We start from the raw sequence: 27,976 nt of genomic DNA, 5'->3' as shown, positions 1-27,976 counted from the left end.
AAGAAAAACAAGAGCTAGATTATTTTTAATAAGAAATGTTCACATTTTAATGTTTGTAACAATACCCTTTGCATTTGGGCTTATTAACTATAATCGTATCTCCAAAACTAAAATACATACACAAAGCAGAATTACACAAACTCCTCCAGAGGAGTGAGGCTTTCTCCTCTTCCCATTCCTCAGATTGTCTCCTGGATGTTAAGACATAACAAGTTTGGTCGATTCCTCACCTGGCTTAAGAACTCTAATTCGTTACAGAAAAACCTCCTCAATTGTCCCGACCCTATTAAAAAAAAACAAAAAAAAAAAACTTTTATAATCCATCTTTTACTAAAAATAGTACTGGCACCCTGTCTCAGCCAGCTCTTGGTATGTAAATAGTCTTTCCTGATTTGGGGGGGAGGGTGTGGAGGAGACACGACAGGGACAGGAGTGGGCAAAACACTCCGAGGAAGAATACATCAGCCTGTCTGAGCAGCAGCTCCAACACTGAGGTGATTCAGAAGAGTGTCATAACTGACCAGGAATCCTGGTTTTTCATAATGTAATCTCCTCTCTCTAATCAATTTCTCACCCTTCTAGCAAATCTTGTCTCTGACTCTCTCCACTTTCCTGCCTCATATAATTAGCTTGCAACATTCCCTTCCAAAAATGCTGTGAAGAGGAAGCCCATAAACTCTTCACTTTTTTAAAAGAAGTCATTCCTGTCACACGAAAATCACTGTAAGTGGAGGAACAAATGCAACAGTTGTTGGCATGTATTTATACTTGCCCAGTCAAGGAGATGTGCAATGGAATCCTACTTATCATTGCCTTTCTTAAAATCTGCTTTCTTAAAATCCAGAAAATATATTTGCCTACATTTATTGAACATAAGCATACAGTATTTTTTTTAATATACTGATCATATTCATTTGCATAAACCAGTCTTCTCCAGCCTGCTGTCCTTCATCAGATTAGATTTCAACTCCGTAAGCTTCAAACACAGCCATCAATATTCTCAATCTCAAACAGTTCATTTTCCAATTACTATGAGAACAATTTTCCTGGGCCATTTTGAAATACAATCAGCCTCCCAGGGTCCTTGAATTTTTCCCCTAAATCTGTTTTAGGACAGTCAACAAATACTTTGATTGCTGCATGTGCAATCAATTTAGTTGCTAGCAGGTGCATATCAAACTGGATATGAAGTATCTGTCATACAGAAGTAAACTTAGCAACTTCCCAAGGCATTTTGTTCAGCATCTATTTTGAAGCTTCTGGGTTTTATAAGCAATATAAGGATTATAGTGAGACATCAGGGGATCTCTACACACTTAACAAGTTCTGCATTGATTATAGTGAAGCAACATATCACAGGCATCGTAAGTTCAATAGCTGCCATCAATTGTTTAAAAAAGATCTAGTTTCTTTCCTTAGCATTGAAAATGTGTACATAGCGTAGTGATAAAGCTGAGGGCACATAACTACATACCTGCCTTAAAAGATTTCCTATCCACTCTGAAAGCCAACACTATGGACCGACAGACAACTGGACTTCTGCATAAGTTTCTCAAATACTGTGTGAGCAGATCTTCATGCTCTTCCAGTATCTGTCAAAATCAGATACCTAACTGTAGTTTACACTCAAATTAAAAAAAATCCTAATTCAAGTTAACAACAAAACGAACCACTTACCCTAGCTCCTGTGCTAATTTCATTATGCTGAATGCAAATACTTCCCTTAATCTGAATATGATTTTGCAAGACCTCCCATTCCTTGGGGCTCAAACCCAACACTTGTTGCACCTGCTGGTTCTTGCAAAATACCACAGCCTCATTTGTTCCATCTTCTACTAGGATTCTGTGGTAAAAAGTGGGTTATGAAATGATTATATCACAAAATTATTCTGATCCAGAATGATGGGCATTTTATGCATAGCATAAAAAAATGGAGTTACTCATTTTGATCTTAAATACATTTGATCAAAAAATAATTTTAGTTCACCGAACAGTTTCCAGATTAGATAGTCAAATATTTATCTGGACAAAATGAGGCAAATCTATTCATCATTCTACACTGTATTATTTGAACATGCATGATTGCTTTTTCCTGTATTTTATTTTATTTATTGTATTTTTCTACCACCCATCTCGAAAATAATTCTGGGCAGTTTACAAACAAAAACAGTAAATTAAATATCAATTAAAAAGATACATTACAAAATATAAATTATGAAAACTAAAACCCAAGATGGTGAAATCAGTCTTGTTAAAATTTCCCGGGGGCCAAATCATGTGCCAGCCACCCCCACAACAAACTATCCCCCCTTCCACCCCAAGTGAGGTGGCACAGCCATGTCTTGAGCCCCTTCCGGAAGGCTGGAGAGTGGGGACTTGCGTTATCTCTGGGGAATAGGGATAATAGAAGTGAGAATAAAATGCTTACATAAATCTATAGCTCAACTTTTTTTTTTTTTTTGCTGTTCACTCATATCCAATTCTCAGCGACTGCCTGGACAAGTCCCTGCAGTTTTCTTGGCAAGGTTTTTCAGATGTGTTTTGCCCTTGCCTCCTTCCTAGGGCTGAGAGAGAGTGACTGGCCCAAGGTCACCCAGCTGGCTTCGTACCTCAGGCGGGACTAGAACTCCTGGTCTCCCAGTTTCTAGCCTGGTGCCTTAACCACTACATCAAACTGGCTCTCACAGCTCATCATACTGGGAGCTTTTTATTTAGGATCTCATTATTAGCACTGATAGAGGATATTCTTTTTACGATTAGTTGAAGAGGTTTTTTCCAGATTAATGTATAAATTTCTTTCCAAGTACATACTTAGCTGTAGCGTTAATAATTCCTGTATGTGACAAGCAAGAGGTGTTATATTCGTTGGGTCTTCCCTGGGAGGAGGGAAAAAAAGGATGTTGACAAAATCAGGCCAATTGTCATGTTAGCATAAAAATGTATATGGCACTGCCATTTCAGATTACAGGTGTGAAGGCTGGAATGACTGTTACTTCATACAAAACAATGAAATAATACAGTACAGCAATTATGACATGAAGAAAAGAGAATTCCCAGATTCAAATATGGCTGACTCGATACCTCTGTGGAGATGTTGTTGCAGGACCAGTACATGGACAAAGATAGGACACATGTCAAATGGCAAGTGACTTGTGCTAGGCCCAGGTGGAGAGGCCGAAGCAGTAAATTGGATAAATATCCTGCTGAAAACTTAGAGATGGAATCCAGATGCCTGCAAATAAAAAAGAAGAAAATGAATGCATTAATCAAATCCTGCCTCCAGTTGGATGAGACATACATTTCAAGGTAACTCCTGAGGTTGGTACTCACTGTGGAGAATTCTGAGGTGGAGGAATCAGAACACACACATCACTAGAGGCAATGAAAACACAATACACGTTCCCAAATCTGTAAGGAAAAGAAGTAGACTTTGGATTCTAATACAGCTAAAACACGATAGATTGAAGAGACAATGGGAAGGGCCGTGGAGAAGCAAATAAAAATAGCATGTAGTCAGTAATTTAATCATTAATCCAAGGAAGCTCTAGAACAGGGTTTCTCAACCAGGGTTCCATGAGAGGTCACTAGGGGTTCTCTGGGAGATCAGAATTTATTTAAAAAAATATTTCAAATTCAGGCAGCTTCACATTAAAGACGTAAGTTTCATTCTTTATTTTTAGTCTAAGAACACTTAGTGCATATATATAGGCCTACACATGAAACAAATACAATAGTTTTGTAACTTCTGGCCTACATTTGAGCCTGAATGTGCAGGGGTTCCCTGAGGCCTGAAAAATATTTCAAGGGTTCCTCCAGTATCAAAAGGTTGATAATGGCTGCTCTAGAGATATAACAAATACCCTTTCACATGCAGAGCTTAGAGGCACCCAGATTTGAAATGAACTGGGCTATTAACGTTAACCCATGACTTGCATGGATTCAGAGTGAACTGAATGGGAATGGCATATACGCTCTCCCCCATAATCAACTGGGATGGCAAAGTCTCTAGCCCACTAACAGACATTCACATGTGTATTGGGAGGGTGGGAGGCAGTGGAGAAAAGGCCAGGCCAGCAGTAGCAGTGGTGCATAGTAGCTAAGGGGAGTTAAGGGAGAAGTCACTGAGAATGTTAGAGAAAGGAGCTGGTGGGGCAGTTTGGTACACTGTGCTTGAGTGTGACGGTTCAGAGAAGGAATGTCCTGGGAAGACTAGTGAGAGGAGCAAGTGAGAGGGTCAGGTATGCCATACTTGAATTCAAGAATGATAGTGGCAACTAAGGGGAGACAGTAGAAGGAAGGTGCTGATAGGTCTGGACAGACTAGGGCACAGGCTATGAGGGGAAGGGAGAAAAGAACAAGATGCACTAGCTTTGCTTCACTCACTCTGTAAGATCCCTCCAGCTTTTCTCTTGGCCAAAACCCAGAACAACCACAGAGTTCCCAGTTTCAGTTCAGTCAGACCACAACCAGCCCAGAATAGTCTGGCTGGACTTCTAAGCCACAGTATGTTTTGTGCATGAAACAAAACACAGTAGTTTGTGGACAAACTAATGGTGGCCAATACACAGACATTAGTAAAGACTGCAGCAAGATAGTCTGGTCATCAAAGATCAAAACCTGAACCCTTTTCACTAATAGCAGTGAAGAAAATCCTATCGATTAATAATCAGGAAATGGTGAGACCTAAAACAGTCTTAATGAAATAGTGTGTAATTTATTTAGAACATTTCTATAGCTGCCCAACTCCAGCAGTTTAACTCTGGGTGGTGTGCTGTTTCTTGTAGGTTGTCACTGTGAAATGTTCACCAGAATTTTAATGATAAAGTTGGATGCATCCCCACTTAGATGGACTGTACCTAGGTCATATGAATGCTAATACAAGGCACAGCTGAGAGGGATGAAGATGACTTTAGAGGAATCTTTTGCATATACAAGGATGTACAAAGATCACTCTCTGGTTGCCCTGGAGTTCTCAGTTGCTGCTTCCCACTCAGGGAGGCTGGACCTATTCAGTGTGCTTGTATATAAAAATATAAATAAACAAACTCTGGCCCTGGAAATCACAAGATGAAATGGATGCTACTAACACATGCAGGCAGATATGATAATGCCATGATGCTTCAGTACCTCTGGGATCAGGACATACCTGGAAATTTTGTACTGTAGATCCTGAAACACAATCCTAGCTCCAGGCAACAAACCCCAAAGATATGGCACAAAAGCAGCTTGAATATAGACATCCAGAAGAATCGAAGAATCAAATGCAGGAGCTATGCTCAGCTTCACAGAATAATTCCAGGGCAACAGGCTACCTAAATATGTAGAAGACAGTTATCACTCTGCTCTCATGTTGACCCTAACACTATTTGAGCTCTAATCTATAGAAAATGCATTTTTCCTCTTGTAGAGTAATTCTCAGCAATATCTGACTTTTCACACACACACACAAGCACACGGCCTCATCTCAGCAATGCTTGTACGGTAACATACTTACATTCTTTCCAATGGTTAACTTTCTTCTGAGCACAGACATCTGACTTCTTTCCAAAACGAGAGTCACATAAAGTCCTTTCCATTATCTCTCCAGAAAAACAGACCAGAGAGCCTTTGAAGCTGATGAGGGAACATTTATTTAACTTTACTGTATATCCTACTTTTCATCCAAAACAGAGATTAAGGTAACCTAATAAGTATAAATAACATCGTTTCAACCATAGCTAGATTAAAATCACTAACCCAGCATTTAAAATAACATAAATAAAATAAAAATACATCAGGAAATATCAGCATCTGTCAAATTAAAATTGAATTCAGCAACAAATAATTTAAATTGTGTTTCAAATCACTGAGTCCTAGTCTACACGCTGAAAAAGAACCAATCCAGCTGTATACCAATTGCATTAAGATAGGACTTGCTGCCCATCTCGTTCAGTCATCAGAAGTGCTAGATTTTGGCCAACACCCTACCTAAAGAGAAATGACTTTGCCTGCCAGATGTTTGCCTGACAAACATGGGACAGAGAGAAAGGCTTCTCCTAAAGGTCTTAAAACTAAGTGCAGTCTTTCATAGCCTGCCAATAAGTCTTAACTGCTTTAGTTATCATCATCACTATGAATTGTGCCCATATATTTATCTAAAAACATTTTCATCATGTCTATTGTAAAATTATGTTCTAAAAGGGAAGTTCTGCAGTGGTTTCTGGAAGCTCATTAGTTAGACAGGCCTCCCTTGGATGCCAGTTCCAAAATCTGGAAATACCCAGAATACCCTCTATCTTTTCCCAAGCAAACAGATCTTAGTTGTTACTGGACATGCAGGAGAGCCTCCAAAGACAGCCTCAATGATTAGACATGTTCATAAAAGAAAAGGTGGATAGTTAAATATCCTTAGCAAAACTATCTGGGATTTTAAAAATTCCAAAACAGAAACACATTTTCCTGAAAGGAACACGTACCCAAGCCCCCTCTAAAGAAAGAGTAGGCAGAAAAAAATATAAATACAGATGAAATCCCTGTGGAATGCCCAGTTCCCTACCATGTCAACTTAAAGAGTTGCCAACTCAAATGGAAACCAACCCTGGAGATGCCTCTTCCTTATCCAATATATAGTATGTGTGTATGTTATATGTATATACAGATATGTATATGTGTGCTTATATACTTGCTAGAAGCCACACTCTAAGGAAAGATAGGACCAGAGACATAGTAACTGAATTAAAAACTACTTGTTCAAATTAATTGCCTGTAAAATAAGAAAGCCCATTTAAAAATACATCCTCCTCTGCATGTATATTCTCTCTATTCCCTTATACACAGACCATGCTGTCACATAAAAACATGCAAACACACACACAGAGTCTTCTCTCCTTCCAGCAAAAACAGGAAAAAGGGAAGGAAAATTGGCTGGGGGCAGTTTAACACTTAATTGGGGTTTGTTTGTTTTTAGTTGAGTGCTTCAGTTTTGGTTTTTGCAAACGTAACGAATCCATTATATTCTAGCTCTATACATAAATGATTACCAAAGCCTAAATTATGATTTTGTGCACTCAAAAATCAAGAAAATTAAGTTTGCTTTAAGTGGACAAAACTTGTTCTTCATCTTGCTGAGAATTATCCTGGATTTTACAATCACATACCCTTGGTTTATGTGCTAATGCAAACAGGGATGTCAGACTGAACACTAGGATTTGCTAAATTAAACCAGATTATTGTTACTAACATGTAGATGCTCCCATTGTCAATTATAATTAATTTTTTAATGGTTCCATTTGCACTTTTACTTAGGGACATGACAGGTGTAATTTCCACTGCATGAAAGAGGTCAATAAAGAGGTCAATAGCATTGCTGTTCTTGCTCCTCATTCATATAGCTCATGCAATGACATAATTGAAGCAAACTAGGTTTAGTGTGAACAAGCAGCCTAGATGTGCCTTGTGTCTTTCTCCAACTCTCTCTCATCTTGTGCTTCAGAACTAGTTTATATTATACTGTTAGCCAAGATAACAGTGCAGAACAGAAGAACGTGACTTTTTAAAAAGAAATATTGAATTAGAGCAATGAGAACCCATACCCATCTCATTTCCTTAGGGACCACAATTTTCACAGTAAATTACTCAGTAAACGAGAAGAAAATGTATTTACCTCAGACTGAGTATTTCTGCAATGGAGAATATTTTTTGTTCCTTTTCTAACATGTCTGACTCGGGCTGAAAAAGAAAAAATAAATATATTCATCCACTGCTCTGCCCTCACATTGTGAACCCACTGTAGTGGCAATAAAATTGTTCACTTCTACTCTTGTCTAGGATTCTCTGTATTGGTCACTGTTAGTTCATTTTCTTCCCAAACCAAAACCAAAATAGCAAGCACTGGCAGAAGCTCAGAAGCACAAATTAACCTACCTGAGAAATCTGTCTCACATGATGCACATAGGCCCCATCTGGGAAGGGCAGAAAGAAGGAACAGCTCAAATTTAATTTGTTTCCTGGAGCCAGTGAGGAGCACATTTTGTCAAAAGCATCCAAATCCTGAAAAACCATGGACAACTGAGATTTACCACAGAATCAAACAGTATTCTGCAAGACTTATGCAAACAGTTTTAAAAAGAAACAGGTACCATATAAGAGAATGATTATCCTGGAAAAGAATGAGGAACAAATATTATTTAAAGTTTAAAGGTGGAATAAAAAGCAAGAAAGAAATTAAGTGAGAAACAGTGCAAAAGGTGCAAAGCAATTAAGTGAAGAGGAAAAGAAAAAAGAAAAGAAACCCTTGGATTGCAATGCTGTTCAACAGATGCTATTAATAGTGGAAAGCGGGTGCTTCTCTTCTTCCCTAGTTGTATTTCACTTTGTAGGTTCATACAACAGTACATAAAATAGAAAGTGTGTGAGTTCCCAAAGGGCGGCAGCTATACAGAAGAAGAAAACTTGATACTGATGAAAGGGAAAAGAAGAATTAGCAATTGTAGGAGAATCAAGATTGACTACATCCTTTGAAGCCAAAGGTGGCGGACATCTATACAGTCGGTAAAAACAAGACCTGGAGGTGACTGCAGTTCCGATCACGAACTTCTTATTGCACAATTTAGGATCAGACTAAAGAGATTAGGGAAGACCCACATCAGCTAGATATGAGCTCACTAATATTCCTAAGGAATATGCAGTGGAGGTGAAGAATAGATTTAAGGGACTGGACTTAGTAGATAGGGTCCTGGAAGAACTCTGGACAGAAGTTCGCAACATTGTTCAGGAGGCGGCAACAAAATACATCCCAAAGAAAGAGAAAACCAAGAAGGCAAAATGGCTGTCTGCTGAGACACTAGAAGTAGCCCAAGAAAGAAGGAAAGCAAAAGGCAACAATGATAGGGGGAGATATGCCCAATTAAATGCAAAATTCCAGAGGTTAGCCAGAAGAGATAAGGAATTATTTTTAAACAAGCAATGCGTGGAAGTGGAAGAAGACAATAGAATAGGAAGGACAAGAGACCTCTTCCAGAAAATTAGAAACATTGAAGGTAAATTCCAGGCAAAAATGGGCATGAAAACAAAGATGGCAAGGACCTAACCGAAGAAGAAGAGATCATGAAAAGGTGGCAAGAATATACAGAAGACCTGTATAGGAAGGATAACAATATTGGGGATAGCTTTGATGGTGTGGTCAGTGAGCTAGAGCCAGACATCCTGAAGAGTGAGGTTGAATGGGCCTTAAGAAGCATTGCTAATAACAAGGCAGCAGGAGATGATGGCATCCCAGCTGAACTGTTCAAAATCTTGCAAGATGATGCTGTCAAGGTAATGTATCCTATATGCCAGCAAATTTGGAAAACACAAGAATGGCCATCAGACTGGAAAAAATCAAGTCATATCCCCATACCAAAAAAGGGGAACACTAAAGAATGTTCAAACTATCAAACAGTGGCACTCATTTCACATGCCAGCAAGGTAATGCTCAAGATCCTGCAAGGCAGACTTCAGCAATTTATGGAGCGAGAATTGCCAGATGTACAAGCTGGGTTTAGAAGAGACAGAGGAACTAGGGACCAAATTGCCAATATCCGCTGGATAATGGAAAAAGCCAGGGAGTTTCAGAAAAACATCTATTTCTGTTTTATTGACTATTCTAAAGCCTTTGACTGCGTGGACCATAACAAATAGTGGCAAGTTCTTAGTGGTATGGGGATACCAAGTCATCTTGTATGCCTCCTGAAGAAACTGCATAACGACCAAGTAGCAACAGTAAGAACAGACCACGGAACAACGGACTGGTTTAAGATTGGGAAAGGAGTACGACAGGGCTGTATACTCTCACCCTACCTATTCAACTTGTACGCAGAACACATCATGCAACATGCTGGGCTTGAGGAATCCAAGGCTGGAGTTAAAATCTCTGGAAGAAACATTAACAATCTCAGATATGCAGATGATACCACTTTGATGGCTGAAAGCGAAAAGGAACTGAGGAGCCTTATGATGAAGGTGAAAGAAGGAAGTGCAAAAGCTGGCTTGCAGCGAAACCTCAAAAAAACCAAGTTTATGGCAACCAGCTTGATTGATAACTGGCAAATAGAGGGAGAAAATGTAGAGGCAGTGAAAGACTTTGTATTTCTAGGTGCAAAGATTACTGCAGATGCTGACTGCAGTCAGGAAATCAGAAGACGCTTAATCCTTGGGAGAAGAGCAATGACAAATCTCGATAAAATAGTTAAGAGCAGAGACATCACACTGACAACAAAGGTCTGCATAGTTAAAGCAATGGTGTTCCCTGTAGTAACATATGGCTGCGAGAGCTGGACCATAGGGAAGGCTGAGAGAAGGAAGATCGATGCTTTTGAACTGTGGTGTTGGAGGAAAATTCTGAGAGTGCCTTGGACTGCAAGAAGATCAAACCAGTCCATCCTCCAGGAAATAAAGCCAGACTGCTCACTTGAGGGAATGATATTAAAGGCCAAACCGAAATACTTTGGCCACACAATGAGAAGACAGGACACCCTGGAGAAGATGCTGATGCTAGGGAGAGTGGAAGGCAAAAGGAAGAGGGGCCGACCAAGGGCAAGATGGATGGATGATATTCTAGAGGTGACAGACTTGTCCCTGGGGGAGCTGGGGGTGTTGACGACCGACAGGAAGCTCTGGCGTGGGCTGGTCCATGAAGTCACGAAGAGTCGGAAGTGACTAAACGAATAAACAACAACAAAAAGGAGAATCAAGTGAAGATTTTCCTTTTATATCTTTAACCCTCAGGACCGCTAACGACAGAAATATTGTTGGACAACTTTTGTCATGTTGGTTTTTCTGCTTAAGCCCACCCTTAGAAAAAGAAAGGAGCAAGCACATGCAAACTGCTTGTAAATAGTTTCTGACAGTTACGTGAATGGAAGGAAACCAGAGAGGAGCAATTTCCTCTCTTTCTGAAGCCTCCTGGGACTCCATCAACAGCTTCTTCAGGTGGGGGGTAAGGAAATAAGCTGAGGTCCTACATGAGGAAGGGGGTATTTTAAAAAAATTGCCTCCCCTCATTTCCAGACATCTCCACTACAACAAGGCATCTTGTAATAGTATTACATGCTTTTTAAAAGACAAGCAATTGGACTAAAAGGCCCAGTCCCTGATTTTTATCCTCCCTGAGTAAATCAGCAAAGCCCAGCAATAAATTTTACAGTTTCTTTCAGTCTTACCGTGCACTGAGGTAGAATGAGCTGGTACAGATGCTCAGTATGTAGAAATGGGAACCAGCGCAGGGAGTTCTTCAGGAACAGGAACAGTACCTGAAGTGGGAATAACTTGAGAAGCCCAAAATTAAAGAAACCCAATTCATACAATAGGAGCATCAGTGGTGAGACGCAGACAACGATAGGTTGTCTTACAAGATTAAATCTTCATATTCATACTTTTCATATCCACATACACACTTTTTCACATATACTTTAGCCCTTTCATTTAGAATTAAACCTATACCTTAACATCTGTTAATCAGGGAATGCTGCATGTTGTATGGGTACAACCAAGGCTGGTAACCTAGTATCTAACTAATACACCTTTTGTGAAAGTTGCAATTGACCAAAACCATGACGAGCAGCAGAGGACAATATCCATGGGTCTATTTAGGGACAACCAAAATACAGTATATGACTTAAAAAGTAAGAAGAGCATGAATTGTTACATATTTCTGGAACTAAGAGCAAGGGCAAGGATTAACAGATCTGACTGGATAGTCTGATCTTGAGCTGCTTAACAGATGTTACGGTATAGTTTTAATTCTTAATTTAAAGTATATGTGAAAAAGTATGAATAGGTATCTAGTTTGTTCTGGATCCCATGCACTGATGATAACTGCACATTACACAACAAGGATTGTGGAAGAACAAGAGGAATGCGACATTCTGAATGAATGCAATCATGTGCCATTTCCCCACTTCTTTCCACCCTTCTTACTTTCTGCTGGGCTTCACTGGTATCTTCAAAATTGGTAATCTTGAGCTCCTCCTGTTCTTCACTTTCTCCAAGACTGTTGCATAGCTTAGGTTGGCCCATCCATAAAACGGTGGCCTGAAAGCAGAGTTGCACTGCCTGCCCATCTCCAGACTTGCCTTCTGAATTCTGGAGATAGTTGCGCCACGCAAGTCCTTCCTTTTGAATCAGCAAAAATAGACGAGACACACCGGCGATCTTCCCAGTGCTGTTCTCGACATGTTCTGGCTCCCTGGCATCTGGTTCTTCTATTCCCACATTTGAAACTTTCCTTACTGAGGGTCTCAGATCAGCTGCTGAGCTGCCATTCTCTTTCATGTCAGAGGAGGTCTGTCCACAGACAGTGGGACTCTTTTTGGCTCTCTTCTCAGGAATATGGAGAACTGTCACATCCTCAAAATAAAACTGTGCATAAAGCCTAAGAGGAGAAAAGAAACAGAAAAGAAGCACGAGTGCAACTTTAGAGACATCGCAGGGAAAGAGAAATACAGCTGAGATTCAGATTGCAGAATCAGGACACCGGACTCATTCTCATGTCTTTTCCGTAATGGACAAAGGGTATCCTATAATGGGTTGCTCCTCCTATTCCCATCCTCAAGATACACCTATTACAAAACTCTTGCAGTGTGTCAGCCCTTCAAAGTAAGACCCTGAAGGTGTCCATACCTCTTCTGCCATGTAGGGACACGTTTGGAAGTATTTTGCCTGAATTTCACTGGTGATGCAAGTCCCACTGTTCTCCCAAATTAAATCTCCTTGGTGAGCTAAGCCAAGCCAATTCACAGTCATATTCTGAGTTCCTGAAACATACTTCACTGACAAAGAAACTAGATGAGCTTTTCCTTAGGGATGACTTAACTTCTCTCATTGTCAAGATTGGCTAGGTCCAGAAAGAGACACTACAGAGATTCCAGGAATTCTATTTTATTGCTTAGGGTATACAGGTAGTCCACTTAGTCAGTGACCGTTCCAAGTTACAATGGTGCTGAATGAATGGTGGTTATGGACTTGTGAGAAGGCTAAAGAATTCTGGGATCAAATATGTGTTAAAATTCAAGAGATTCTCAAAGTGGACTTACAAAAAAACCCAGACCTGTTTCTCTTGGGACTAATGGAGAAACAGCTTGAGAAACAACATGGGACTTTGCTCTTATATACGATTACTACAGGAAGACTTTTATGTGCACAAAGATGGAAAGATCCACAAATTCCAACAGTGGAGGAATGGAGGATTAAACTGATGGAACTGGCCCAAATGGCCAAGTGAACAGCATTGATAAGAGAAAATATCATGTCTGGATTTGTCTTTACTTGGCAACCACTTTTAGACTATTTGCTCGTGCCAGAAAAAAATGAAACTTTGATTTTAGGTTTTGATGATTAAATGGTCTGATAGAAATAATGTTACTAAGGTTTAATTAAGGTAAGAGATTATATTTGTAAATGCATTTATGTCTGTATTGGATAAGGCTGGAAGTCTCTTTTTCTGTCTTCTAATTCTGCACTTTTATAGTTTTTTTTTCTTTAGTTCTGTATTCTATCTTTTCTATATTCTACATTTTGTATTTTAACTATACTTTGAAAAATAATAAAGTTCTTTTTTTAAAAAAATGAATGGTGGTTACCCCGTGCTATCCCTTCCTAGGGTCCCCAAAACTGATTTTCCTGTTTGTGGAAAAATTTGCCTGAATGATGCTGGATATTTCTATTGCTTTCCCTTCTGAATCAGGATGATACCCACCATGTCAAGTGCAAGCAGTTTTTTTCAAAAATATTTGTTCCAGTTTCTTTGCACTGGTTATTTTTTCCAGTGTTCCTGATACTTCTTTATGCTTCTTACTGTACTGCTTATTATTTTGTCTGATGTTCTGATGCTAACTGATGGTTGTTAACATTGTTTTGTTGTATTGTGAAATGCAGTGAACTGGCATGCGAGGGACATACAAGTTTCAAGTTCTCTGCTCATCCTTGTTGCCCTCCTCTGAGTCTGTTCCAACTGCTCTGAACCCTTCCTAAAATGTGGTGGCCTCAACCAGACGGATACAGTATTTGTGTCCTCGATCCCAGCCAATGATGTCCCATCTGAAAATCTGATAACCTTTCCCTTCATCCAGGTCATTTAATACCTCTCTTCAATTCGATGAGGAAGTATGAACGAACAGTCTCTGAGTACTACATTTCAATCAGCAATTATTTCCACTTAATCATCAGAGCATCCAATTTATAGTTATAGTTATAATTATACTTACTCAGGAGGAGGAAGACAATCATCCACAATGATTTTATGTCTACCCCAGTAGCAGCTGACACATGTATTTAATTTGGCTAGTTCCTGGTCCCAATTACCATCAGTAAGAGAGGACTACCTGTATTATAATTCTTTACACAAGCAAATACCTTGGAAAGCTAAAAGTGAAAACAAGCAAGTAGTACGTGCGAAACTCCAGACCTGCAGAGAATAACTGGAATGGAGCTTTTGATTTTAATCAAGAGAAAACCAGAATAAAGAAAAATATTGAAAACATTCAGCGAATTAAACATCAGTACAACCATTTTTCACACTAGGCAGCTTCTTTCTTCACAGTTCTAGAACGATATTTTACATTCGGCTTTTTCATCTGTATGCTTTGACTTGTTCCATGACTCTGCTGTTCATAAACTTTATAAGTTTTAAAGAAACGGATACCTGCCTTATTTTCTTTTCCTTTATATGCTTGGTTGTAATTGGCTGTTGTGAAGAAGAGAAGTTATTTTGAGGAAACTGCTCTATTATAAGCTGAAAAAGATCCACTTGGAGGAGGCACCCTGTAGTTGAAAAAAATGAAATTATCAATGATTAGCAAAGTTGACTACTGTACAACATTGCCCAAAACATAGCAGAGGATGCAGAAGGAACCATTTTTCCTCAAGGCCCACCTTAGCAGAGATCCCTCTGACCAACTCTAGCTTCAGGTGTAATGTGATACTAATCCTCAGTTCCTTATTCCCCCCCTTATTCCTGTCCTCCTGGCAGACAGTGAATAATTTACCTATGAATTTTCTTGCTACTTCTTTAACATCCACTAGTATAAACTCTGTGAGCTCCCGATCTCTGTTCACCAAAGACAAAGACAGGGATCTGTTTCCTAAATCAGAATAGGCATAAAGACTCTCATTTAGAAAAAAGGGTGACTTGGAAAACAGGACAAAATAATCTTCATCCATATTAGTGAAGATGGCAAAGACACTTCACTGAACTCCAGATCCAAACAGTCAAGGGTTATTTATCAAATGTATATCCCAACTTCCTCAAGATGGTGCACAGCACTCCCTTTCTCTAATTTTTTCCTTTCATCTCCATCCCTATCAGTAGACTGAGAAATAAAACATATTTCAGGAACAACTAACAGATGTGTTATATTATATGCATTTCAAATTTGTTCAAATTTCTAAATTTGAACAAATTTAGTTTCTAACGGAAACAGCATTGGTCACGCTTTCAGATGATCTCTGGCAGGAGCAGGATGGGGGCAGTGCATCCATCCTTGCTCTTCTTGACCTCTTTGCTGTCTTCGATAACATCAACCATGGTACCCTTCTGGGTTGACTCAGGGAGTTGGGGGAGGGTGGCACAGTTTTGTGCTGGTTCACCTCCTTCCTCCAGGGCCAGTCCCAATTGGTGTTGATAGGGAGCGAGAGATCTGGCCCGAGGCCCCTCATTTGCAGGGTGCCATCGGGTTTGGTACTCTCTCCGCTCCTTTTCAACATCTACGTGAAGCCACTGGGTGAGATCACTGGTCACCACAGGATGAGGTATCATCAATATGCTGATATCAATTATACATCTCCATCCCAGGTGATTTAAATATGCTGTGACCACCCTCTCTCAGTGCCTGGAGGCTGTAGAGGGCTGGATAGGGAACAACAGGCTTCAGCTGAACCCTGGTAAGGTGGAGTTGCTGTGGGTTGGGGGCTCCTCTGTATCTGGGAATTTACCATCTTTGGTTCTGGATGGGGCTGCACTGCCCCAGACAGACCCAGTGCAGAATCTGGGGGTCCTCCTGGACTCACGACTCCTGCTCAAAGAGCAGGTGGCAGTGGTGGCCAGGAGGGCCTTTGCTTAACTTCATGTTGTGCACCAGCTACGCCCCTTCCTGGATCAGGAAATATGCAGCCTTGTTCTTCAGTTTGATACAGGAATTTGAGAACAGGTTTCAAGATTTCTGGAAAAATCACCAATATTTTGGTCTATTTTTGACTCCATTTTCAGTCAACATAAATACACTACCTCCAAATTTTCAAATGTAATACAATCAGACATTCAACTCAAAGAAAATTTTGATCATGTCTCTCTACTGGACTTTTATAAGACCTATCTTCCCAGAGAAAAATATCCCTCGCTTCACAATCATGCCTTATTCATGACATCGCTTTTTGGCAGCATGTACATTTGTGAGCAACTATTTTCAAGGATGAAGCACATGAAGAGTAAAATTAGAATTAAAATTTCTGATGAGCACCTTGAGAACTCACTGAGAATTACAACCACTTTCATCAAACCAGACATTGATGCATTAGTTTCACAAAAACAAGGTCAAATATCCCACTAGTTTTATGTTGCCCTCTTTTTAAAAATTTTATAATTAAAAGCATCTTTAAAAAATTAAGTTTTATTACTTATATACATTAACTATATTATATATTTTATGTATGGCCCAAGACAATTCCTCTTCACTTAATGTGGCCCAGGGAAGCCAAAAGGTTGGACACCCATGTCTTAAAATTTAGAACAACCAGTACACCTTGTTCTTCTGCCAGTAGGCTTCCAGGTGCAATTCAAGATGCTGGTTGCTAGCTCTAAAGCCCTTCATGGCATAGGGCTTGGTTATCTGAGGAACCCCCTACCTCCTATTATTTCATTCAGGCACAGTGGGAGTGCCACAGGTCCTTTCAGTTAAATGCTGCCATCTTGTGGGATCAAGGAAGCATGCCTCCTTTGTCACAGCCTCCACCCTCTGGAACAGCAGCCCTACAGAGATATGGACAGCACGCACTCTCCTGGGGCTCTGGAAAGCCCTTAAGGCCTGGTTCTGTTCCCAGGTCTGGGGTTAATGTGGGTGTGATCTACTGGTGGGGTCCCTGTCATGCTGTATTTTTATTCGGTACTGTCTGTACTGTGTTCATTCTAGTCGTTTTAGTCAGGGCTGCCTGTTTATGTGTGTTTTAATTGTTTTAAGTGTTTTACTGTTTTTTTGTGGATTTTGTAAGCCACCCAAAGTCTTCTGGAGTGGGTGGCCATATCAAATCAATTAAATTAAATTAAATGTTGCATCTTTCAGGATCCTGAATTTGATCCTTGGTCTTTCACTTGAGCACATGAAGTTAATTATTTGTCTTTGCCACTCATTCAATATCTCTTCAATATTAATTGCATACTTGTGTTTCCTCAAGTCTGCTGATACTTCCCTCTTTTCTAACTGCACAAACAATATCACTCAAATAATTGAATAGGAATAGAAAAAATATGATTATGAGCGCAGTCTAAAGTTGCATGGACTACCAGACAGCAGACTTGACCAAGGGTGGTTTCACTTGCTATGAACAAAAGTAGTTCTTTCAAAACAGTGTCTTTTGTAACCAATGATGGATACTACCTTGAATTTGCACAAGGACTGGCAGTTCCTACTTTAATCTTCTGTAGAATCTCAAGATACAGTTGCTACTAATATTAAATAGTCATTATTCTACGTTTCCCCCAAATTACAGGTAAAACGCGGTGAAATAAATACTGAACATACCTATAAGCGATGTATCAGTGAACGGTCTGCCATCCTTGTGGAATATTATACAAGGAAGCCCATGACTTCTGTCTTGTAATTGGAGGGAACCACTACTGGAATACTTCAGCACCCCAAGCAAAACCTACCCTCCCACCCCAAACGTAAAAGGTGATTATTAACCATTGACAGGAAAAGAATACGATGATTCGTTCATTAATTATGCCCTATGCTTATAAGAACAAGTACTCTTTCACGTATTTTTCTAGGAGTACCTAGATAATAAAACAAATCTTTGTACAGTACAGTGGAGAAAGCCAGTTTGGTGTAGTGGCTAAGGCTCCAGGCCAGAAACCAGGAGACAGTGAGTTCTAGTTCCACCTTAGGAACGAAGCCAGCTGGGTGACCTTGGGCCAGTCCCTCCCTCTCAGCCCTGGGAAGTAGGCAAGGGTAAACCACTTCTGAAAAGGCTTGCCAAGAAAACTGCAGGGACTTGTCCAGGCAGTCACCAGGAGTCAGCACTGACTCAAAGGCACACACCCATAGTATAGTGGGAGTGAGCAAAGTACACTTCACATTTATTCTGAGTATACTACATGTCAAAAGATTATTCTTTCTCACAATCTTTGAGAAGATAAATGTAATACTTACCAGTGGAGGCTGAAAACATTCAGCAGACAAAATACAGTAGTTCTGGGCCATTCTGCAATTTAGTTCCTGGATATTTAGGTTGCAGATCTTTGAGGCAGAATGCAACTGCTGTATTGGACCACAACTGTCCTGGCAGCTCTTCTCAACCATACTATACAGTTGGATGAAATGTGGAATTTGACATGGTGGCTCCAGAATCTGGTACTAGGAAAAGTTTTAGGAGTTAAGTTATCCCCACAAAGAAGTAAGCAGACAGGATTATGGAAAGGGGAATTACCTGGTCTAGGAGACAATGGTGCTTTTCTGCCAGGATCTCTACATAGAGGTTTCTTTCCTGCTTCTTGGGTAGCAGCAGGGAATTCAGAATAGGAACAATAAACTTCTCTACTGGCCCTTGAGACTGATGGCTAAAGCAAAGCAGCAACTTTTGGGGCTGAGTGAAATAACGGAACCTAGAAAGATTTATGATGACATTACTTTCTTCAGAGATACAACAGGGGAAAAAAGAATTTCCGGTGAAGAAAATTAAGGGGAGAAAAAATCTGAAATGCACAAAGCAGGACAAAGAAAGGGGAAGAAACTGGGTATTACGAACAAATTCAAAGTAACTCTCAACGTAATTTCTTAAGCCTATTTATTCCTTGTACCCAGTAAACCTGGTGCGCTCTGTAATGGTCGCCTATTCTAAAACGCCATCAGACTCATGAGCAGGAATTCAAAGATATCTGATTTATTAAAGAACAGTATGCAGGATCACAGAGAAAGCTGAGAATGATGAAAGCGCGCCAAATTCAAACTAAAAACCCTCGGTGCAAATGAAATCCCTCCCCCCGTAGAATCTTCTCAAGTCCACAATCCCAGGTGCTCCTAACGGTTTCTGATGGTCTGCGGGAAAAGGCCGTGAACAGAGCACATAACCCAAACACATTCCATTGCACTGATTTCACATACAGAGCTTGGTACAAGGTCTCACGGCAGCTCCCTCCCAAACAGAAACGTGCGTCAGCGCCATGGCATGTGAAACGTTACGATGTATAAACTACACTGAATCAGTGAACATGACACTCTCCAGATGTTGTGTATTTCAACTCCAATGAACCCAGCCAATATTACTGGTGACCATGAGGCTAGAAATAATGAGTGTCAAAGTCATTGGGGATTGAAAAGTACTCAAAATTGATCTCAGTATTTGCACTGTGTATGATAGCATTATATCTCTTCAGATCCTTTAAGAGTTTTTGTCAGAAGGTCTCAGAAATTTCCACAAGTCAGTGGGTCCACTTGGCACAAATTTGATTCTGTTCTTCACAGCAGTAAACTGCCAGCCCCCATGACTTTTTTTGCTTTTCAGGGAGCAGCTGAATCCCCTCTGCTCTCCTGCTCAGCAGTAAATCTTTTTTCTCCCCTGTGGGTTCAGAGCTTGTTTCTTATGTAAAGTCCTCTAAGCTGTTTCTCAGTTCCATCGGTGCAGAATATTTCCTGCATGTTTTGTTTCTGTGAATTGCATCCATTGAGTTTGCTCCTCTGTTTGGGTCTCTCTGCTGCGGAGAGCCACTTCCTTTACCAGTGGCCACCGAAGCCCTTCCTCTGCCTGAATTAAGAAGTTTTTCTCCTCTTTTATGAACTGAAGTGTAGCCATTCAGACTCCCTTCAAGCTTGCCTTTGCTGGAAATACATGCTGGGTTATTTTCACACAGTAATACAAATGTACCATAAACTCTACACATCACAACGCTGTCCATCCTCCGTTCTGTTCTTATACTCACTGCACCAGTTGAAAACATTTTATTTTTTCTGGTTCCCTCTCAGGTCTCCACTCAACCACCTATCCTCTGACAAAATCTGCTGCTACTGTCCTTTCACTCACTCAGAGAGCTGTCTAGAAACTGCTGCCTCGTATCTTGGACCTGTATTTGCAGTGTTGGGAGTTCCATAGCATGTGGCTGTGTGTCCAGAGTACATGGAGGCTTGCATCCTGGCTGCAATTCCAAGGGATTCGGTTTGCGTGTGGCTGTGTGCAACCTATAATTGCAGAGGTGCATACATATGCCGGTCTGAATATGTGCATGGGACTGCACATATTCACACATTTTGCCTTAAACTGTAAGGAAAAATTTATCTTAACTTGTAGAAAAATAGTGCCAACGCTTAAAAGTTTGCCTGAAAAAAGATATACAACTTCATACTGTCATATGCATCAGTTTTAACAATACTCACCTTTGTTCAAATATGTCCAGCAAGTTGACCAGATAAAGATAGAGTGGCAGGCTTAGATTACAGTGCACGAGTAGTTGCTGATAATGATTTCCAAAGCAGTTTACAGGTTGATGTAATACACTGTATGCTGAAAAACTCTTTAGCACAATGGTAGTACGTAGACAAGCTCCAAGAACGTCAGGGGAAGTAGCTAAAGGCTTCTCCATAAGGTGGACATCTCGGAGCTGACACATAAACATGAAGGAAATTTGAAGATTTTAAAAACTTTCTAACAATTTTAACAGAGTAGTTGATCCATTTTGCCCTTATAGTCAGTCAGGAAATTAACTGGGCAACATAATACACAATCCATGTTAGAATACATCCTTCTTCAATAAGGATTTCTTTCTTTTAAATCAGATACCTCTCCTTTCTGAATTAGAGCATCTGGAAATGAGAATGACAACGCCAGCCTCTTACCTTCTTTTCAAATAGCCTACTTTCTTTAAAACTGCGTTTCTAATGGAGACTGCAAACTACTCTAAGCCAACTCACCTCTACGCATGCTCCTGGTCGGAATCCACAGCCAGAATTCAACATCTGCCGATAAGCAAGACAAAGCGTGTATTTGTTATCTAGTTCATAGAGGCCAGCTTGGGCATTTAACACTTGGGTGATAGTGCCCTGGAAAGTGAATAATGAAAGGTTATGTTATCAATAGTTTGTGCTGCTTACAGGAGTCGTGTCTGAAGAAATTTTCACGTGTGCATTCAGAACAAAATTTTCTTTGCATACTGTAGGAGACACAACTTACTTACTGTATATGAGATGAGTGTGGATTTTCTAAGATGATCCAGTATCATTTTTTCCTCCTGCAATTTCAATAAGCTCTTAGACTGCATATAAAGCATAGTGGAAACAGATTCCATTGATCTTCCTTGTGAAGTTACATCCAGAAACTGTTCCTTTGTTTGTTCTATGCAGTACGGTAGAAGGCATGAGGAAGAGGTAGTTCTGAAAATGTTCTGTCCAGCACTTTTGAGGCAAGATACCTTCAAGTTAGTTAGGACATATTTGTGCCCCAGCTGTAGTGCATGATGCCAAACCAAATGGGGAGTCTTCTAGGATAGAGAAATCAGATGTCAAAATTCAGCACATATGAAATAACAGCTGTAGAGCATTGGAATTCTTCTTGATTTGAATGTCACTTGAGGTACATGTGACCAGTGACAATGAAGGCCTATTCCAAGTTTTCAGTGAAGATCGCTTTACTGTTTTTTTCCCCAGTATATTGTTTTGGCTCATTTAAGAGAAAGAGCAATGTAAAAATAAAATAGATCTACAAGCAGTACTGTTAGGCACCTCATATATAATTAAGAACATATATGAGGTGCCTAACAGTATGATTCAAGAATAGGGCTTGAATCATGAAGAAGAAAACCAACCCACACTGGCTGTGATACTTGATTAGCGGAATCATCACCATCATCATGATCCAAAACATACACTTTTCACCAAGCACCTAGTAGACCAACTCAACTTCTGCTCCCTCAAAAATATGTACAATATATCTCAGTCTATGCACTTGATAATAGGCCATGGTGGTTGTTCATAAACCAGCTTTCTGTAATAATATAAGAGAAGGCATAGCTCTAATTTGGAAATCAAGGATTTGAAATTTTTAATTAATACATCCGGCAAATAAACATACTTGTACTACCACTGGGACACAAGCAGCAGAACTAAAACATTTCAGGAAGAGGAAGAAGAAAGTCTTCTGGTGGAAATAGAGAATACTGGTCAGCCTGGACAGTTCACCTGCCACATTCACCTTTGCTGTTTTCTTATTTTGAGGCCTTAACAAAAAGCAAAAAGAGAGTTCAGCAGATCAGCAAAAATTACACTTCATCTGGCATTGTTTCTAATCATGGACAACCAGATGCTGCCAAAAAGCCTACAAAGAGGACATTAAAACAATCTCCTTCCTTCACTGTTAACCCAACCTGTGATTTATGAATGTTATTCAGTGTTACAATTTCATTATCAAGTTCTAGGCCTTGGCTTCCTCAGTTCATACCTACCTCCCAAATGTAGGTTGAATATATCAAGAAGGTGTTCTAGTGTTTATTCCCCAAGTTCCCCATGCAACTTACGTTGCCAATCTTGCCCAAAATACCTCAGCCATTTTGCAATTCCATGTACAAGGAAATGGCTGCCTCTGTATCCCTCTCCCTCTGTACACTGTGCTGTTCATCCATTTTTTTAAAATTTCATTTTAATTGATGAGATGCAGATCAAGACTTCTAAGAGGAATCTTAATATCTGGATAACTGCCTCTGAGACAATCCACCCTCATCCCATTTAAGTTCCAGTGCCACAGGTTCACTGGAAGGAAGGTTTCCTATCATAACTACTTCACCTGGCCTGTCTAATTCACACATCTACTCAAAATGTTTTCTAGCATCACCACCTTCCAGATTATCCAATTTCAGATAGGGGCCGCAATTCATCACTCACTATTGGCAAATACACGAATTATTCATTTATTTTACAGTACTTATAATTCACCCCAATCCTAGAGGAGTCTGGGCAGTGTATAACATCAATGTTATACACTGCCCAGCAGTGTATACAACAAAGAAAAACAAAAACATAATAATAAATAAGTCAATCAGAACAATGTCAAGAACAAATGTAATCACAAACAGCAAAGATAAATCTCAAAATAAAAAAATAACAATAGGTGCTCATAGACAGACCAAAAGCATGTGCAAATAAAATAGTTTTATCCAGTTTCAGGAAGTGCAGCAAGGTGGGAGCTACATATACATCTATGAAGGGAGTATTCCATAAAGTGGGTGTCATGTTCCCTGTTGCAAGGCATAAGTGCATCACAACGGGGAACATGCACATCAGGAAAGAGGAAGGGATAACCATTATCCTTTAAACACACACATCATCCCTTAAGCACCCAAACCCATAAATAAATCATCGGGACAATAGAAGCGCACCTCAGACAGGATCTGGAAACCATTAACAGATCGGGGGAACTCCCACCCATTACCCCGGGGGACGCACCTGCACCGGACGAAGGCAAGGAGACAAAGGGGAACGTTGGAGATTGCCCGAATCACCCATCGTCGGACCCATACCAACGCTAATCACCCATCCGGACCTGGCTTGGGGGACAATAGGGGGTGGAGAACAAGGTCTGCCACCGGGGTATAAACGGGAGACCCTGATACCGCACCCGCATTCCCGTCTTTTTCTCCGTATGCATTCTGCTTCAATAAACCCGGAAATCCTTAAACCCTTTAAGTGAGTCCGTGTCTTATTCGGAGCAAGGCTACCCTGACAGTGGGGCTATTACAGAGAAGACTAGCTTTCTCTCAAGGAAGGAAACTTCCAGCAGGCCTTCTCTTGATGACAAGACCAGAAGGGTAGATTCATTTCTGGCAAGGCTTTGCTTAATGTACTGTATTCCAGTCCTGCGCCACTTAGAGCTTTAAAGATAATAACTAGCACTTTGAATTGGGCCTGGATATTTAAATATCTTGATGTGAAATTATTTTTCTCTTCACACATCACATGGTCAAACTGAACATATCAATGCTGTACAGGAGCAGTATGTATAATGTTAGGTGAATTTTTAGCAAGACAAGTTGACTGGTCAGGTGCTCTTCTCCACAAAAAGCTACATTCCTGGCAATTCTAGGTGGTTCTACCATTTCCATACTACTACTGGAATAATTCAAATACTTTGCTGATTATTTATTTAAGTAGGAGCACTTAAGGGTCCCCACCTGCCAGTTATAATGAGGCCTAATGGTGCATGTTCTCTGCAACAGCTCCCCTCCTCTGAAATAGCCTGTCCCCTGAAACACCAATGGCACCCATCCTCAGTCTTCTGGAAGGTGAAAACAAGGCTCTTCTGGAGCACCTTCGGCATTTAATTAAAGCCAGAGCATCATTTTTCATAATTTTATCCTTTTACGTTTAGTATCAATTTAATTGAGAATTTAAATGGAATTGCTATTTTAATTAATCATTACTGATTTTGTATTATGTTTTTATTATGTTTTATAAGCCACTTAGAGTATGATCGGTTTCAAATGATAGACAAATTTAATTAAATAAATAATCTGATTCATGGTGATCTAATACACTCTTACTAACCTCATCAATATTGTTACTTAATCAGAAGAACAGAACATCTGTCCTATCTCAGCTTATTTGGGGCACATTCAAAAGTGCATCCTTCCAAAATGCTTAATTCTAGACATTGTCATCCATGTTCTTTGCAGGAATAGAATCCATTATTTATGAATGTGTAGATTACCTCAGAAACTCACAAGAAAGTGAACAGTTACAGATAAATTGGGACATGCAGCTATTCAATGGAAAAAATGCTTTCCCAAGTGCAAAAGGTGTTTTAGTGACTGTGAAAATGCACATGCTGCACCTATCTGTATCTCTTTAAAGAATCAACACCTTTTCCTGGAAAATGTGCATTTCAGTTAAGAAGGCTGCCCCGTCATCACTTCCTTAACAATTAAGGAAGGAAATGGATGAGATTAGGGAAAGAAAAGGAATGACCGAGAGGCCTAAATAATAATTTTTACCTGGCACTGAGCAGTTCTGCAGCTGTTCCAGGATAGAAAATAGGGATGGTATTAAGAATCTTCTCTGGTCCAGACAGTACTTGAATTGGCTCTTCTAGGATCTCCAGATATCCAGCTGTGCTCTGGCCTATCTGGGGAACATATATCCAACTAGGGAACAGTGACAGATGTTCTAGCCACTCAAGCTTAAAATGCAGGAACTAACCAAAGAGAAAATGTGTTATTAGCAGTATACAAGCAATAGCCTTTTATTTGAAACTGGTACATCTGAATAAGAGGTGAATACATATAGAAAAACCTATCATGCTAATCCCATTCAGGTTTAATGTACATTAACTCTATACTAGACAGTGATCTGATCTCTCCTTCCTCAAGAAATGTATTGTTTGAGTGTCTCCAGCAAAATCCCATGGGACAGGAGGGGAGGAAAAATTCAGCTTCCTTCATTTGAACATCAGTTTTGATGTTTACTAGCAATATGAATGAATCAAGCTGAAGAAAAAAAGGGAATAAACTATCTAGCAAACTGCATCATGACTAATTCAGTTGCATTTCTATATGCAATAACTAAAACCATATTTGATTCCACAAACTGCTGCTTTATATTTTTTTTCAAAAAAATACTATCTTGGGCTGTTAATCTTGGCATCAGTGTCCCCTCCAAACTCAGTTGCTAGGAATCAGTGGTGGGAATGGGGTATGTCTCCATCTCCTGCTTGTGAGCACACCAGAGTTATTTGGTTGATGATTGCAAGAAACCAAATGACTTGGCTTTGATCCAGCTGCACTATTCTTCTATTTAACTGGACACCCAGTGTCTATCCCAGTGCATAATGTGAGAAAGATTTTAAAGGCTCACAATCTTCACTTTTAAGGATTCTCCTCTGCTAATATACACAATGTCCATCCTAGTCAGCACTGGATAGATAAACAACAGAACATCTTAATGCCATACCACACAGGGCAGTGCTCCAGTGTTATCTTGCAGATACACACTCCCATCCATCATCTTAGCTTTTCTCCCAGGTTTTTCATTTCTCAAGTAGCCAATGAGCATCAAGGAAGTTTGTTCAAAATATTTCTGATCAGGCAAAACACCTTCATTCTGGTGGATCCATTCTCTGAATTCATCAGAGCTCCAGGTTAGACGGCTACAGCAAGGTGCATGTTGGGACTGAAGGTCAGAGATGGAAATAATGCTGGAAAATATGATTGAGTTAATTTATAGCGAAGAATGAAGAAAGAAATATTGCTGTTGTAGGGCTAAAACAGAGGCTACCATATAAGCTGTTCTGACCTTCAAAATAAAAGTAAGACATACCCATAAAATATTAATAATAAATAATGGGTTTACTGAACTGTCATAGCAGGTGGCAGCATCTAACTAACCACTGCTGATGTCAAAAAAGCTAAGGAGAGTCAGATCTGGTTAGTGCTTGGTTGAAAGAACACCAGAAACTCCAGGGCTCAGAACTGAGCAGCGAAAATACATCCCAGAAGAGGGTAATGGCAGACTCTTTACATGGTATTGCTAAGAAAAGAACATGGACTTGTCCATGGGATCACAAGGAGTCGAACTCAACTTGAGGGAAACTTTATTGCTATACTAGCTATTTTCACTTTGCTTCCTAATGAATGGCAGTACAGCCCTCCCCATTAGCAGTCTTCTACCTTCTCTTCAGAAATCTCTAATGAAGCACATCTTCTGATGTAACCTGTTCTCCAAACAATTTTATTGATGTGTCCACACGATATACTTCTATGGCAAGTTTATAGGGCAAGATTTATTTATTACATGTACATCCACCTTTCATTTAGAAGCTTAAGGCATGGTACATACTGCCCTCTCTATTTCCCCCCTAAAAGCCACCTTGTAAGGTAGGTTAGAGCCAGTCTGGTGCCCTGGTTAAGGCACCAGGCTAGAAACCAGGAGACTGTGAGTTCTAGTTCCACCTTAGGCCTGAAGTCAGCTGGGGGACCATGGGCCAGCCCCTCTCCCTCAGCCCTAGGAAGGAGGCAAGGGCAAAACACGTCTGAAAAACCTTGCCAAGGCAATCTCCAAGAATTGGACACGAGTGGATAAAAAAAGGTAGGTTAGGCTGGTTAAAAGACACCCTGTGAATTTCTCTGCATGAGGATGAAGTAGAACCTGGTTCTCTCCCCATCTAGTCCAACACTTTAACCACCTGACCCTTTCAACTGAGGCTTAACTAACTTTAGCTGGGACTGAAGGCAACTGCCACGGCTTACGGGATTAAACCAACTGTGAACTAATCATGCTAGATATATTCGCACAATAAACTAAACCACAAACTAGCCTGCAAACTCATTCATCTCGGAATATTGGTAGATAGCAGAACGGGAGGCGGACGGAAAAAATAAAAATGACGGAAATACTAATTTCATGCCGGTGCAGACCGCCCCCTTCTCGTGCTCCTCACCTGCAGGCACGCGATGAGCTGCTGCGATCCGGGCGCCAGGGACGCTTCAATGACTGCTGGGGGCAGCTCTCCATGTCTTGCTGCCCTCGCTTTGCAAAGCGGGAAGCGTAACCTGCACAACTCGCGAAGGCATCTGAAGAGAACCTCGAGGCGCGAATTTCTCGAAGCAGGAGCGGCCAGCTCGTCCGCCCGCCCCTTCTGGACGTTGGAAGGCCGTCCCTCACGTTATTTCGTGCTGACGCTTGTGCTCAGTGACGTCCTTGGTGAGACGCAGGGAGTTTAGTCAGGAAAGAAGGATGATTTGCAAACCGCAGTGAGTAGGTAGACACAATAGGCTGTA

At 40.3% G+C, this 27,976-nt stretch overlaps 1 protein-coding gene across 1 annotated transcript; it reads right to left on the bottom strand.

Moving 5' to 3' along the window:
- Positions 1-4: 4 nt before the first annotated feature.
- Positions 5-27,976, bottom strand: CTC1 (CST telomere replication complex component 1). The gene is made up of 23 exons (XM_063294615.1): positions 27,637-27,976; positions 26,151-26,394; positions 25,196-25,395; positions 22,285-22,429; positions 21,392-21,694; positions 21,129-21,257; positions 20,595-20,818; positions 18,655-18,829; positions 18,378-18,581; positions 17,748-17,871; positions 14,661-14,775; positions 11,935-12,388; positions 11,178-11,267; positions 7,903-8,028; positions 7,643-7,707; positions 5,495-5,613; positions 5,147-5,312; positions 3,331-3,408; positions 3,082-3,232; positions 2,812-2,876; positions 1,678-1,843; positions 1,475-1,592; positions 5-283 (listed from the first exon to the last, which is right to left on the bottom strand). The coding sequence occupies exons 1-23, from the start codon at positions 27,708-27,710 to the stop codon at positions 180-182; spliced, it is 3,639 nt and encodes a 1,212-aa protein (XP_063150685.1). The 5' UTR covers positions 27,711-27,976; the 3' UTR covers positions 5-179.

This window comes from Candoia aspera, chromosome 2 (assembly GCF_035149785.1).
Source record: "Candoia aspera isolate rCanAsp1 chromosome 2, rCanAsp1.hap2, whole genome shotgun sequence".
Taxonomy (NCBI): Eukaryota; Metazoa; Chordata; class Lepidosauria; order Squamata; family Boidae; genus Candoia; species Candoia aspera.
This window is presented reverse-complemented; position numbering and strand designations above follow the sequence as displayed.

Coding starts and splice junctions, on each gene's coding strand:
- CTC1 (XM_063294615.1), bottom strand. CDS start 27,710: ATGGAGAGCTGCCCCCAGCAGTCATTGAAGCGTCCCTGGCGCCCGGAT. Junction 3,409..5,146: donor CTACAGTACAAAATTTCCAG/GTATGTCCTGAT, acceptor TTTTCCTTACAG/ATTTGGGAACGTGTATTGTG. Junction 1,593..1,677: donor AAATTAGCACAGGAGCTAGG/GTAAGTGGTTCG, acceptor TGATTTTGACAG/ATACTGGAAGAGCATGAAGA.